General features: G+C 41.7%; 1 protein-coding gene across 1 annotated transcript in view; it reads left to right on the top strand.

Moving 5' to 3' along the window:
- The window catches only part of IQCE (IQ motif containing E), a 2,620,731-nt gene that overhangs the window by 843,237 nt on the left and 1,762,215 nt on the right, over window positions 1-15,279 (top strand). The window contains exon 9 of the mRNA XM_044089561.1: window positions 6,514-6,584. Within this exon, the coding sequence (XP_043945496.1) occupies window positions 6,514-6,584 (71 nt within the window). The remainder of the gene's footprint in view (window positions 1-6,513; window positions 6,585-15,279) is intronic.

Raw genomic sequence — 15,279 nt, 5'->3', positions numbered from 1 at the left:
GTTCTCCATTTGGGCAACAAACCAAAGCAAGGATCCCTACTCAGCTCCTATTGAGTCTATCCTGTCCTTCCTGTCATCTGTTTTTCATGAAGGAGTTGCAGCTGCTACTATTAGAGTTCAGTTAGCTGCCATCTCTAATTACCATTTTGGCTTCATGGGAAACCTAATCATGTCTCACTTCTTATGCAAAACCTTTCTGAAATTAGTCCTCCTTCTCAGACTTCCAATCAGGCAACCACCGGATCCCTGGGACCTAAACCTAGTTCTTGCATCTTTAATTTCTGTGCCCTTTGAACCCTCTTCTTTATCGGATCCGAAATTCTTGTCTTGGAATACATTGTTCGTAGTTGCTATAATGTCGGCCAGGAGAGTATCTGAACTGTAAGCCTTCACCATTCGACCTCCTTACATTGTGTTCCATAAGGATAAAGTCTCACTTAGAACAAATCCTTCCTAAGTATGTTCAGAGCATAATCTCAACTCAACTATTGAACTACCAGTTTTCTTCCCAAATCATTCTAATAAATCAGAATACAGATTACACCAATTGGATGTCCACAGAATTCTCAGATTTTACCTGCACAGGACTAAAGAATTTCAAAAACCTGACCAATTATTTGTTTCCTTTTCAGACAAAAATAAATGCTTGCCTGTTTCTAAGGTTACCTTGTCAAAATGGCTTTCAGACTGCATTTCATTTGCTTACAAAGCTGCTGGCAAACAATTACCAGCCAAAGTAAAAGGCCAACCAACCAGAGCGATATCTACTTCATATGCCTTTAAATCCAAACTCCTAATTGATACAATTTGTGCAGCAGCTACTTGGGCAAGACCTCATACCTTTGTCACGCATTACAAATTGGATTTGGCCTCCCGGGACAGGTCATCCTTTGGGTCCACTGTGCTGAAGAGTCTCTTTGCATGAGCCACCCAGGATAAAGGTGCTGGGGACGCTGTCGCATCCAGCAAGAATTACGGCAAGATAGGACTACATAACATAAAGAAGTTATGTACCATAATGTTCCATGTTTGTAGTCTATCTCAACTACATTCTTGCGTCCCACCCTCCTTCTTCCTTTCTGTATCCTGGAGGAACTGGTGGACTATCCATTATGCTGTCTGACCTTGTTGTAGTGGTCTGTCCACTTGGCATGGATAGTAATACAAATTATTCTGTTTGTATGTGCATTGTTATTGATAGTTGACTTAGTATTATGTACGTAGTTTCTTTCTTGCAAACAAGATCTGGGGATTTGCCATGAGGCACCATGGGATAGGGGTTAGCCTCGAGCCAGTAAAAGCTCTCGAGCTCTAGTATCGTCCGAGTCGGAGCTGAGAATCAGCTCCAAACCCATCCAGCAAGAATGTAGGCGAGATGGACTACAAACATGGAATGTTATGGTAAGTACATAACTTCTTTTTTTTTCCTGCCACTTTGGTGCTTTAGTTCTCTTATCTGTTTGTCTTTCCTGTTCAGATTCCAGTTTGTTTGTGTCTTTCGGCTTTTCCCGGTTAGGGGTCGCCACAGTGGAACTCCGGTCCGCTAATGATTGGCAGTAGAGTTTTACGTGCTGGCTTGCCGGGCCTAAAGCACAACCTTCAACGAAGGAACATCCATTCACTCATGTCGCCACACAGAAGATGCTTTAACTGAGAATTGAACGGGCAACGTCTAACTGTGAGGTGACAATGCTACCGCAGCACCACCACCGCAGTACCCTGTTCAGATTCCAGTACACCTTAGTTAATCAGACTTTGGAAAAGTTTTTAACCATATTTGAGTCTGGGATCAAGTAGGAGCTAGTTAAAACCCTGTACATGGTCATCATGATGGGCAACCACATGGCTTACAGCTATTTTGATTATGCTGATTCTAAAATGGCTTAAGTGTATGCCTATGAAGAAAGACAGGGCTTAGTCTCTCCTTTCGCAAGAAATAGCAGAGACAGGACTTTTGGATTGTCTCCTTTCTGAAAGGAGGTTCTTTTTGGTCAGTTAGCCCTTGGTTGAGGACCTCCTAAAGGGGAAGGAGATGCTAGCTGCTGTTGACAGCCTCTTTGACTCCCTCCTGCACTTTACCCCCCCCCCCCCCACACACACACACACACACACACACACATCTTCTTTCAGACATAGCTAATCCTCAAAAAAGAACACACTACTGGCTGCTGGGCAGAGTTCATAGAGTCCCCTAGCACAGTATACAAAGTCCTGAGTACAGTCTGTTAGTCCATGGGGCAGTTTTTGAGTACATCTTACTTGGATAGAAGTCATAAAGGACTTTTAAATTTTCAGTGCACTCATGACCAGTCACAATAGAACTCTTATGCAATTTCCATATGAAAGGCTTAACTTAGAGACCAGAACTTCTTTTCAGAGCTGTTGGGACTGAGCTAGACTGTGGTCCACACAGGGGAAATTGAAGTTCTACTTCACTGGAATGAGACCTATTGTTCTACTCCTACATGTACATAGTTCTGAAAGGGTAAGGAAGGCTTTCACTCATCCTTGATTTCAACATGTTCAACACAAATCTCTGATGTATCAAGATATTCATCATTTCCACTGCTGCAGTACCCTTTGGCTGTTTGGTTTGGATCCTTCCCAGGATACAACAGCCATCCAGTCTTCAAAAATCTCTGGCTCCCTCTCACACCTATTCTCTGATTTCTGATTTGCTGTCCCATTGGAAGGAAATCAGAAGTAAGAGTGTAGACAACTTTAGGACTTACTTGCCCAGATTAAAAAAAAAAAAAAAGAAAGCTTATTTTATTTATTTGTTTTTTATTTTTATTTAACGTTTGTTTACCAGGAGTCCAACTTGTAATGAGCCAATTTTCAGCGGAGGCCCGGGGAGAAATGCTCCAGATGCATGTCTTTCTAAAGTGGGAGGAAACCGGAGCACACAGAGGAAACCGACACAACCCCAGCCGAGAATCGACCCGGAGAACCTCTTGCTGTGAGGCGACAACACTAATCTCTGCACCACTATGCCTTTGTTATTCACTCTAAAAACATATAAACATAACTTTTTATCCCAACAACTAACTACATAAGGTAGTAGGAGTATGGAGTGAGGATAAAACTCCTGCAGCATTGATGAATTCTAACATCTACTGTAAGTGCAACTTGCGTAGTTGTACTTGTTCATCATTCTCAGTGCTGAAGTAGTCTTTGGCTTTTTGGGTTGTTTACTAAAGCTTATCTGATCCAAGAGTAGAAAGGATAAATGTTAAAGAGCCCCCCTGGAGAATGGTCCTAGCAAACCAGTCGTGGACCTGGAAAAGGAATCCAGTATGTATTCCTTTGTAAAACTGTATGCAGAGGACCATGAGGTTGCCTCTAGAATACTTCTAGAGTCTACCCCTTTCCAATATGTCATTAAAGAAAACAAGGCCATATTAGAATGTACCTTAATCCTGCCTGGACACGTTTTACCACAGTTTGAATAACAAGAAAAGATATTGTAAAAAAACAGCTAACCAGCACTGTTTGAAATGGCATAGATTATCCTTTCCCAGTCCCATATTAGGAATTCTACAGCTGTATAGCTTTCCTAAAGGACTTAGTACTGAGTGCAAAAGCATGTCCAGAGTTTATAGAATGTATTCTCCCTGTTGCTCAAATTCTGAAAGAAATGAAGGAAATAAGTGAGCATGGCAAACACTATTTGATTGACCAGCACCTGAGGTCCAGAGAGGAATTTCTTTAGTTTGCTCAGGGAGGTGAGTAGCTTCCATAAAAAGTGGTGCTGTTTTGTTTGTGTTTTTCACTCACTGTTTTTACCAGATTGCTTGTCTTTCTAGGGAATGATTTGCATGGAAAGGGACCCCATTGTTCCTTTACCTAGATGACTGACAGTAGTTAACTCCATCAAGTGACTCACTGGCAACATTCCTGGGTGTGAATACTTGAGCATTGACTGTTATGTGACTCTGTGCAAATTAAGAAAAGTCCTGTCTACTTCTGTCTCAAATGTTTAACTTCAGGGGCATGAAGCTGGCCATGCATCATGGATGGTTATTTCTGACGTTGAAGAGGGCACAAGAGGGCACAAGATGTAATGTCTTTGGCATTTTGGGTTAGGATGCAGAGGAGCCATACTCCAGATCCTCTGCATCTTCTGGACCTAATGGTGGTCATGATATTCATAATGCCTTTCCCAAACCTGAGGGTTTACTTGTGAACTGTGACTTTGAGCTGTCACTGGCTGTAGGAATGCCACATACTCCCAGGCTTTTGGCTGGTGCCCAGTTAATAATGTCAAGCCCTGGAGAATTAGACAGTCTCTGCCACTGTCTTGCAGACAAACCTGTCACAGCTACTGACATTATCACTTCATTAAGAGAGTGGTCAGCCCACCTTGGGCCATCCATGATTTGTCAAAAAACTTTCCTGTGGAAGATGTGTCTCCATATGACCCAACTGAAACCGATGATGTCCCCATAATTTATTTTGATGATGTGGTGCCTCAGCAAACAGGAGGCACTACTTATAACCCATTTTGCAGCAGCTTATTATTTACCTGTAGTATGCCACACACTTGGAGCATCACTCTGTCATTCATCTGTTCTCATCCTAGAAGTGTATATATTTGCAGAGTCCCTGAATTGCTTGACAATTCCTCTCCTTGAGCTGAAGATTAAGTAGTCTTGTCTGGAAATAGTTATTTATGAGTGGGTAATCTCAGTGTTTAACCTGTTTGCCATGTGAGAAAACCGGTTCCTCCCTCTTTTCCTGCATGCATTAGAGCTGCTGGCATTCTGTATCCCAGGCAGGAAATATTCTAACCATTCCCTTTGATTTTTTTTATGTGACACTACAAAATTTAAAGAGGGAAGACTAAAGTTTCTCTTTTTTCATTCTATGTGTGTTCTTTGACTATCAATACTGTAAGCACATATGCTTCAAGCCATAGGAGTTGCCTTTCATTGTAACAACTGGCTCCACCTCAGTGTATGGTCCTGGTCTAGATCCATTAATCTCACTGGATCATTCATCTAGGGTGCCATCGACAACTGAAACTGCTTTGAAGCTTTCCATTCATGGGCTGTTTCTGCTAGGCTGAACAGATTATCCTTATGGGTATGGAGGTATCCTGTGCTGTCCCCGGTGATCAACATGTGCAGTTTGGGTCTCGCATTATGCTATAGTCAGAGTACGTGTCAGCTATTTTTCATTATCACAACCTTCTAAAGAGGAGAACTGTGGCCAAACACTAGTTGATCATGCATTTCCTTAAAGGGATTTTATGTATGTGTCTTCTTTTTAAGAATGTCTTGCCTTCTTGGGACTAGAATTTCATGAGAGACAAGCTTGCCAAATCACCATTTGAGTCTGCAGATTGTGTCTTAGAAGCTTATACCTTGGAAGATGTTTTCCACTGAAATGATCTAGGAGCTTCAGGCCATTATTACACATGGCCCTTCACAAATGTTTGTTGTTCAGCAAAATTATCCTCAAAATCAGTACATCATTCTTTTCTGAGAGTAGAAATGTGAAAATAAAAAGCTCTTCACACTCTGGACATGCACTACCAGCTCATGTTCTGACTTAAGCAAGTGTGTGAATTCAAGAAGATGGAAAAGGTCCATGGAAGAGAGTTCCTAGCAGTTGACAAGCAACCTTTTCCAGGCAGATTAGCAACTGCATTAGCTTTTGGTAACTATCTGCCCATTATAAGATGCTTTTGTCAAAACCCCCTCCACTGGGTGCTTTGCATCATCCAAAGCTTGTGTCAGGAATGTCTCCACTACATACATTGTGCCATAAGCCTCTCCAAAATTATTCACCCCTTCAATAGCCACTGTTGCTTGAGTATGACATCGTAAGTCTGGCGTACTTTGATATTTCAGTGTTTCAGGATTTAGCCTTTTGAGCCTTAGTCTTTTTTAATTCTGCCTACAAAAGAGTTGTAATGTTGGTAAGGAGTCTTCTCAGTCTTTAATCCACTGAGGAGGTTATACATACCAGTAATGAGAAATATTTCCTTCCTTATCTGTTGATCTGTGAGGAGACCCTATAAAATCAACCTCAACTCTGCTCCTGCTCTTTACCTATGTGTTGAAGATCCCACCATCAAAAAGATACTATTGGCATGTTCAGTATGCCTGAAACGTTTTTACTTGTGTATCCATGTACAGTGTAGCTCCCTTCGTAGTTTATTCAGGAATTTGATTCTTCAGTAGATGGGGCAAACCAATGGGTGCTGGTGCTAAGCATGCTTTCTTAATTTGGCAGATGACAATATGGGGTGTGTTGGTGTAGGGCATGCAAGCTGACAACTGCAGGAAAGTGAGTGAAAAACAGCTAACCTAATTTAGAAAATAAAATATCACTCCTGAAAAATTTAATATTTTGAGTTATAATATGAAGTGCATTGCTCATAGTTATAGCCAGTTAAAGGATATTATTACAGCAGACAGACAATTTTACAGATGGATTTAATATGCATGTTCAGAATGGGGTGTTTGACTTGAAAGTATAAGAAATAAACCTTTTTATTATTTTTAGGTTGTTATAACTCTGAAACAGAAGATATTGAAGCTAGAACAGCAGTGCAGAGACCTGGAGAACACAGTCAAGTATGATACTGTTATTCTTTAACATTGTAGTAGCTGGGCTCAAAGTGACTTTTTTACTCTTTGTATTGATTGTTGTTTGGGATATTTTGAATCAGCCTAATGCAAAGGGACATCATGTTATTTTATAAGCTGATATTCCTCAGGGAATGGGCAAACTAACCACTAATGCTGTACTGATGAGCCCATAAAAAGAGTGAAATATACTGACTCCAGCTTGCGGGGTGTGGCTTTAAATGTCTGAATGCATCTTTAAAGAGTTTAAAAAAGTAAAAAAAAAAATGTATAAAAGATATTGGCCGTTCAGAAACCTTTGAGTTGGAACATTTGAATGTCCTTTAAGGGGTTGTTTGCATATATCCTATTAACCTCTTTCTAAAGAGGTTTATGGTGTTAAAGACTGAAGACTCTGATTTTCCCCTAAAACTCTTTCCTAATTAATTTCAACCATTTTACTTACTTACAAGTGGTTGTTGTCTTGTTCTCTGAAACCTACAGTTCCACAGTAATTTCTTGTGCTTATCTTCATTAGTAAACACTCATAAACCCCAGATCAGCAAGAGAAACAAAGGAAAGTAGTGTACATTTTCATTGGTCTTCAGATTAACCTGGTCTTGTTATTTTCTGAGAACTAGAGCGAAGCCAGATGGTTAATCTGGCCAGGTTTGGATTAGAAACCCCATTGATCACTCAGCAACAGCAATTGACCACTCGGAGTGTGAACTGCTAACACTGTGAGCCATACAAGAGGTGCAAAGCTGCTGTTAATAATACTAATAATATTGGACTAGCCACTAGTGCAACGCATAATAGGAAATATCCACTCCATTAATGAGAGTTAAACTACAAAAGGAGTAAGAATATCAGTAAGAAAAAGCCTTGCACTTTGCTTTAGTGTCTCTCAGACAACTCTTTGGCCCATATAAAGCATAATGACCCTGACAAAGCCTAGTGTTGTGCCCACTGAGGGAGTGTGGCCCTATCAGGCCAAAGAGAGCCTGGCCTAAGGCTGGCCCTGGTTGGTACCAAAGCCCAGGCCTTTTTCATCTATGACTAGTACAGTAGAAACAATTAACTACAATGTAAGACATTACCACATATATGCAGAATACACAATAAGACATATTTAAAAGAAAAAAAAAGCCAGTGAAGTATGAATAGTGACAGTCCATGCATAAATTAAATATAGTAAACAGTAAAAATAAAAGCTAAGGAGTGTAAAATGGGTTAACAAAATCAGCTTAATGTCACGACAGAAATAAGTTAATTTATATAAACTGCATACATCCAGATATATCATAAGGAATGATAACTCCACCTGATTAGCTTGCCTCAAGTTGCAACTTCTGAATCCTATTTCATCTGTCTGTTAAATTTGATTGTTGGGTATAAAACTGCTTGTCGGATCCAGTCAAGACTTCACTATGCTGTTAGCCTCAAGCTCCTTCAGAATTTCTTATCATCCCCTTGTGCCCTCACTAACCACAGATCTTGTTTGCTGCCATTGTGATTGGATGTGTTCCATGCTACCAATAAGTGTTCCTTCTACATTTCATATTTTCTACTGTTAGGGTTATCTGGATGAAAATTACTTAGTTCATGGGTAGGTACTAGGCTATTGGCCTATGGGCCTAAGTAAGCCTAGCCAACAAGGTTCCCTGGTGTATGCCACCCAAGAAAGTTATTTTCCTGTGCCACTGTCGAGCAGAGCCACAGAAGTGATCCCCAGGGTGTATTTCCCACTTCCCATCCACTCAAGATTTTTCTTGAAGAGTGCTAATGAGGAACTTTGCTTGATATATATATGGGTAGCTTGTTCCAGAGTATGAGAAGTCTCTGGGACAGGAATCTATACCTCCAGCATGTCCTATTTATTACACCTTCAATTTTCCTGACTGTTTCAGTTCTAAACTATTTTTTTTACTCCCAAGCATTACAAATTTACCAGACCTCACACACTTTTGCTGCTGCAGTGCATTCCTGGCTTCCACCTGTTATGATAATATGCTTTCCAAAGTCCCTCCCTCCCCTACACCTTGTAAAACAGAAACATAGTGTAAATACCTTGTGGGCCGAAAAGCAAAGAGAATCTAGTTAGGAGTCGAGTGGCAGTACCTACAGATTTAGTTGAATTCAGTATTGTTTCAACACTAAATGTTAATACAAGTTGGCAATGTTCAGCATACTCTGCTCCAATAAAGCACCCTTAATAGCCTTCTGACCCCAATATACCACCCTCTTGTAGATCACAAATCAAAGGACTAGACAGTATGGATATGCAATTTGCTAAATTCTCTGTCTCCAGCTTGGTGAATATGGGCATCTCGAGATAATGTGGCAACCACTTAATCCTTAAAAAGTAGAGAATTAATTGCTGTGTGCATATATGTGTGTGTGTAGTGTGTGTGTATGTGTGTGTTTATATATATATATATATATATATATATATATATATATATATATATATATATATATATACACACACACACACACACATACATACATGTACACACACACACACACACACACACACACACACACACACACACACACAAACACACTGCTATTTGGCAGTTTTGCTTCAGATATCTTTCTTTGTTTTATTCTTCCCTCAGCTCTTTTGCAAAGCCTAGTAGGAATAGCATTTTCTCAGTTATCTCACACACACACACACACACACACACATTGATATATATATATATCAAAGAGTTTTTATACCTCATATATAGATATGTTGTTAGTGTAGAATTTTTCTTGTTAGTGTACATTTTTCCCTTGCATTTCTCTGTAGTATAATAAATATTTCCGTGTTTTTTTGTATTCTCTATTATGTTATAAAGGAGATGACCTTCAAAAAATGTGGCAGGTGTGGGCACAATATTTCACCCCAGTATACTCACGATCTTTCTATAGTGTTCCTGGGGTTGAAACATTTGGATGATGTCTGCTGCATTTGTAAGGCTTTGGGCAAGCCTGAAAAGAAAAATGAGAGCATAGGGGTAATGAAAAAGTGATGAGGAAACGCAAACCAAATGAAATGGGTCCATCTACAGCACCTAAAATTCATAGACTGGAACAATCTCCGTCTTCTTTGGCACCACTGGTGTAGAAGTCTCCCCTCCTAGTGGTACAGGAAATTACTGTTATAAGGGACAAGCTGGCTCCCAAAAGAATCCATACAGATTCCTCTGAAAAGGAATTGCCATGTTTCTTTACTTCTAGACCTCCATCTACTTGTTCCCTTAAGTCTGTCAGGTCTTTTCTTAGTAGTTCTGATATGGATTTGGACCAAATGTTGAGGAATTTTTGAAGATTCAGACATGGTTGTCATCCTACCCCCCGTGTTTAAAGGGTGGATTGGATTAGTTCACTTTCTCGTCTGTTAGCTCCTTCCCCAGTCTGAGTTGTGGTAGTGGTGGCTTCAGAGTTAAGTAATCTCCCATAGTCTGTTTTTTGGCACTGACCGCTAACCTTACCTCGTCTCTGATTGTCCACACACATGATCTTCTTAACAATGGCACTCTCAACGTTGTCAGGATCTCAGTGCTGCATCATTGATGTCAAGTCTTCACCCCCAATTTGTGTGAGACTGTTCCTGGAACTGGAGTCCTCGAAGTTCAATGCATTTTTACCAGTCTGTGCCTTGAGGCCCTTCTCTTCCTCACTTTTGGAGCTTCCCTCCTTCACTCCACTTGCATCTGTTTTTTTTTTTCCCCAGGGATGGGCATGGCTCTAGGAGAGATATCACTGATGCCAGTGGATTCAGGATCAGCTTTTCAGGTTTTGGAGAGGATGATTTCCTCCTCTCCTGGCAGCAAATAGACCTTCTGTCAATACCAGCTCCTGCCCCTGACACTTGTATGTCAATTTTTGTAACCCATTCATCATGAGTCCCACTAATAGAGCAAAATGGTCAGTGTCAAGCAATCTTTGTAGGTTTATTCTGAGTCCTCAGGGGGCATTCCCAGGAAGAGGACATGCAAATGGATGCACATATACTCACCTACAAAGTCCTTGATGTTGGACGCTGACTTGTATGAGTGTCAGGGCTCCCCCAAATCCTCTTCCATAGCTACTACATTTAGCAAGATCCTTGAAATGATGAGACAGAAGAGATCTTGGCCAATTTACCCCTCCCCCAAGATGATGAGGTACTTTATGAGGTATACCATTTTGCACACTCTACCTTTTGGATGGTCCCACCTGATGATCATCTAACTGACTTGGCCATCAGAAGGGCAAATACTGTGGAAGCATCCCTCTAAGGATAGGCAGGGCTGGTCTATAGGTCCTTTGATGGACACTCTGATTGTTGCAGCAGTCACAAAACCAGAGCTGATAGATGAAACAGCTGTAGTCCAACCTCCTAACAAGTAGATTAGGGAAATGGACAGAATGTGAAAGCACACTTGTGTCTTTGACATCTTTGCTGTGAGAACGTTGAATTACATTACACATGTGAATTGCTTCCAAAGCGATCTAGCTGAACAACCCTTGGAATCTTTGTTTAAGCCACCCACTGTGGGATCATGAAAACAAATTGAAACCACTTTGTGGAGTACCATGTTGAAAATAATATACCTCTCCATGTGGCTTAATAATGCTATTGATCTAGTGCCCATACAACCGGCATGGGCATCACTTTATAACATGTTCGGCTTTGTCTTTGCAATATTTTGGGACAGTCTGTAGGTACCCTTCAACTATGCCTCTTTTGACCGATCTGCTTTAGTTGGATTAGAATTAAAAGACAGACATATTTAACAGGTGTGAACAAGGAGGTAAGATGCTGTCTGCCGTGGAAGTAAGATTTGAGATGCAGCAAAGATCATTCAACAGGAATTGGAAGGGTCTAAATTCAACCGTTTGATTCTTCCTTGGAAAGGAATGGCTATGACTGAGGCAGCCCTTTCAGTGGGTGCCAACATAGGGGTCAGGGAGGTCCTCAGAACCATGGATTTCAGGGGCTATTTTCTAGCAAACAAGTCCATTGTCCCTGAAGGCTTGCTGAACTATTCACCTTTATAGAAGTCGGGGGCCGGTTGTCTGTCTATTCCCTTGGATGGATGGCCATCGTGCAGGACAAATGGGTAAGAGAGAGAGATATTATCTAGGAACTATACCATACCCTTTTCTTAACATTCCCTAACTCAAGTACAGCCACAACCTGGCATTTCAACCTTGACACAGTAGCAAAAATGGAGATTTTGATTTTCTTAGACAAGAGGTCCCATCAAACTAGAGAAGGACTGTAAATTTTATTCTAGATTCTTTTTAGCTGCCAAGAACAACAAGGATCTCAGACCAATCCTAGATCTCTGCAGCCAAAATATCTTTATTAGAAAGACCCCATTCTGAATGGTCACTGTGCAAGCAGTTTTGCCCTGTCTTAAGGCATAAGATTGGATATGCTGAGGAGACCTTCAGGATGCATACCTCCATATCCAGATAGCTAAGGCATCCCGAAGGTTTCTGCACTTCTGGCTAGGGGTCAGTCATTTTCATTTCAGAGATCTGCTTTCAGTCTCACCAAAGCCCTCCAGATGTTCTCCAAGTGAATGGCATTGGTCACAGCCCATCTGCAACTGAAAGGGATCCTAACTCCGACAACCAAGGAGGCCTTACTGCAGCCAGAGATTACTTTTTCTAGTGCTGTCTATGCTTAGATATTAATTTAAATCTTGAAGCATCATGTCTTCAACCAACCCCTCAAAAATTACCTTCATTGGTTGTCATCTGGATACAAGCACTTGCATTGTCAGTCTTCCTGAAAATAGAATTCAGTCTTTAAGACTTGCAATCTGTGCTCTTCTACAGAATCAAACTCTGACAGTATCCCTGGTTTTCAGAATTCTAGGTTTAATGGCTTCTTTCATTGTATTGGTTACTTATGCTCATTTCCACATAAGAATTGTGCAGTGGATTCTGTGTGTTCAGTGGTCATAACTTTCAGGTAACCAGTCACCACCAGTTTGAATAATACAGATCTGCAGAATTCATCTCATATGGTGATGAACATCTCCATAGGTGTCTGTGGGACATCTCTTTGTAGTAACACTGCCATCAGCAGCATTAACAGTGGGCACCTCCTGTCTGGGGTGGTGGAGATGTTTTGAGGGAAGGATGGTCCAAGGTGTTTAGACACAGATGGAGGCCTAACTACACAGAAATATTGGTGTAATTTCAGACCCTCTTCCATCTTGGAGTGATAGCTATGTAGACATTCAGCATATCTGTGGAATATTATAAAAACATGCAAGGAAGAACCAAATCCTATCCCCTTTGCAGAGAAATCATGAGAGTAGAGAGTATGGCAATGGCCAATAGGTTTGCATCACTTTCTAGTCATAATGCACATTCCAGGGAAAGCCAACTGCCTATTGGACAAGCTCAGCACGTCTATACTTATGCCGCATGAGTGCTTCCTAAGTCCTTCAGTTGCTCAAGAAATCTTCTTTCTGCTGAGGATGGCCTTGCAGTGATCTCTTTGCATCCGTATTAAGCATCAAGTGGTGCAATTACTTCACCATGATCCTACCAGATCACTGAAGGATGCTGTAGTTTGTCTGTGGCCACCAGGACTTATTCTCCTAATTTCTAAGTTTCTACAGAAAGCTTCAACTCCACTCTGGCCCAGACAAATGTGGTTCCCATTGCTCAGGGCTAAGCTGAAGCAGCCTCCATGGCTCCAAGATCCACAATTGGATCTTCTTTGCAACCTGTCCAGACAACCTTATCTGGAATAACACAACCTCATGTTAACCACACAGTATCTCCAGATGTCCTTCTAGTCATATGCTGCAGTATCCAAAACATGAGTGAGTCCACCTCCGGTTGACTCGTACGTCTGGAAGTTTTACCAAAGTTAAAATGCTACTGAGAAGGCACGTGCGTTGGCCTACATCTCTCAGTGTACGTCGGCCTACCTCAGAACTTTTCTGCCACCTGTTTGACTGCCAGCTCCGGTCATCGCTCGCTTGGAAAGTTGCCTTGTGCCTGTGTTTAGATAAGTACCCCATTGGGGTTTTTTGTTACCTATTTTGCTACTGTGTTTTTCTTGTGAATTAATGTCAGGTAGGAAGGGGTAAGTGTCAGTGTGGAAGGCAAATTCCACATAAAGACTCATACAAGCTCTGTTTATTCTGCTAGGTCCAGAACACAACCATATGTTGTGCGGGATTTGTAAGGCCTTTGTCTCTAAAACTCTTATGAGCCATCTCGCTTCTCTTAGATTGTACTTAGAGAATCAACATCTAAAGCGCCTTGCAGGGGATATGAATCTGAAGTCAGGACCTTTGTAAGAGCCACAAACCAAGAAGGCCAGGAAATCTTGGCCTGATCCTATGGCTGATCCCTCTATTCTGGGCATTCCTTCCGAGGCCAATGAAGGCCCAGAGGCCACATCAGAAACCAAAGAACCTCCTTTGATGGGTACCTTGAGGGAAGCCATTAAAGAGATTGTTAGCACTTCCCAGAAGGACTCGCAGGCGCCTGACCCGGGTGCCAGGGGGAACCATGGCTTATCATTTCCAAAGGCCCATGTGGGGTTACTCAAATAGTGGTCCAGGAAGACATTCTCTAAGAAGTCATTGAATGTTGCCTGACATCCGGCCCTCCAAATCTCCACTGTATGTCAGAGGCCCCAAGGAAAAAAAAGCAAAAAAACTAAACATATTTCTTCGGGCTAGCAAACTCTACCATCCAAACAAGCCCCTGACTGGCAGGCCTCTACTCAAGGCCTCTTCAATGCTTTTATGGCCTTACATCAGACATCAGCTACTCTCCAGACCCTTCCCCACTCCACTCCTGGAAAAAGGCTTCTGGAAGATCTTTCCTCTGAGGATGAAGACTCCTCTGGGGATGAGTCTCTAACCTAGTCCTCACAGATTGCTTCTCCTTTGGGGTATGCTTCTCCAGGGGAGGAGTCCAATGGAACAGATTCTCCTGGGGAAGACACCACATTTGGGGAGATCATTGTGTGAATGAAAGATTTTTTCAAATGGGATTGCAGTCAGGTCTCTGAGACACAAAAAAGGTATTATGACCTCTTACAAATGGAGTCCCCTAAACCCTCTGCTATTCCCCCATCCTGCCTGCCTTTTTGGATGCATTTCTGGGTGCTTCCAAGTCCTCAAACTCCCACTCTCCTGTACCTAAATGCCCTGATAGATTCTACAAAGTGCTTGAGGATGCCAAGTTCCTCTTTAAGGCCCCATAGGCTGACACATCCACCATTTCTATAGTTGCAGATAAAACTTCTAAATTGCTACCTTTCCGCTTCCTTGCTCCCTTCTGCTTAGAAAAACAGAATTATGGAGAGGTTGAGCAAAAAAGTTTATACATTTGCCACTTTGGCTGTCAGAGCCATAAACTATCAAACCCATATGGCCAAGTATTCATTGGCTCTTCTGGCAGATGCTATTAAACAATTTGCAGAATTACCAGATTCCCCTAACCAAACCATAATATCCAACATTCTCAAGTCCTGCAGCCAGGTAGCTAGACACTCCATAAAATGTAGTTACAATACTGTGGCAGCCTTTGCCAGGGGAGCAGCATCAGGGTTGGTCTTCAGGAGGTATTCATGGTTCAGGCTGCAGCCTTTGCCAGATGATATTAAAGCCAAACTAATGGACACACCCTTAGAGAACAAGGCCTTATTTGGCTCTGCAGCTGCTGACCTCTTTAAGGCCCTTCA

This window comes from Protopterus annectens, chromosome 12.part0 (genome assembly GCF_019279795.1).
Source record: "Protopterus annectens isolate FY-2018-M chromosome 12.part0, PAN1.0, whole genome shotgun sequence".
NCBI classification, from domain to species: domain Eukaryota; kingdom Metazoa; phylum Chordata; order Ceratodontiformes; family Protopteridae; genus Protopterus; species Protopterus annectens.
Note: the sequence above shows the minus strand (reverse complement) of the source record. Positions and strands in the feature narration are given on the sequence as shown.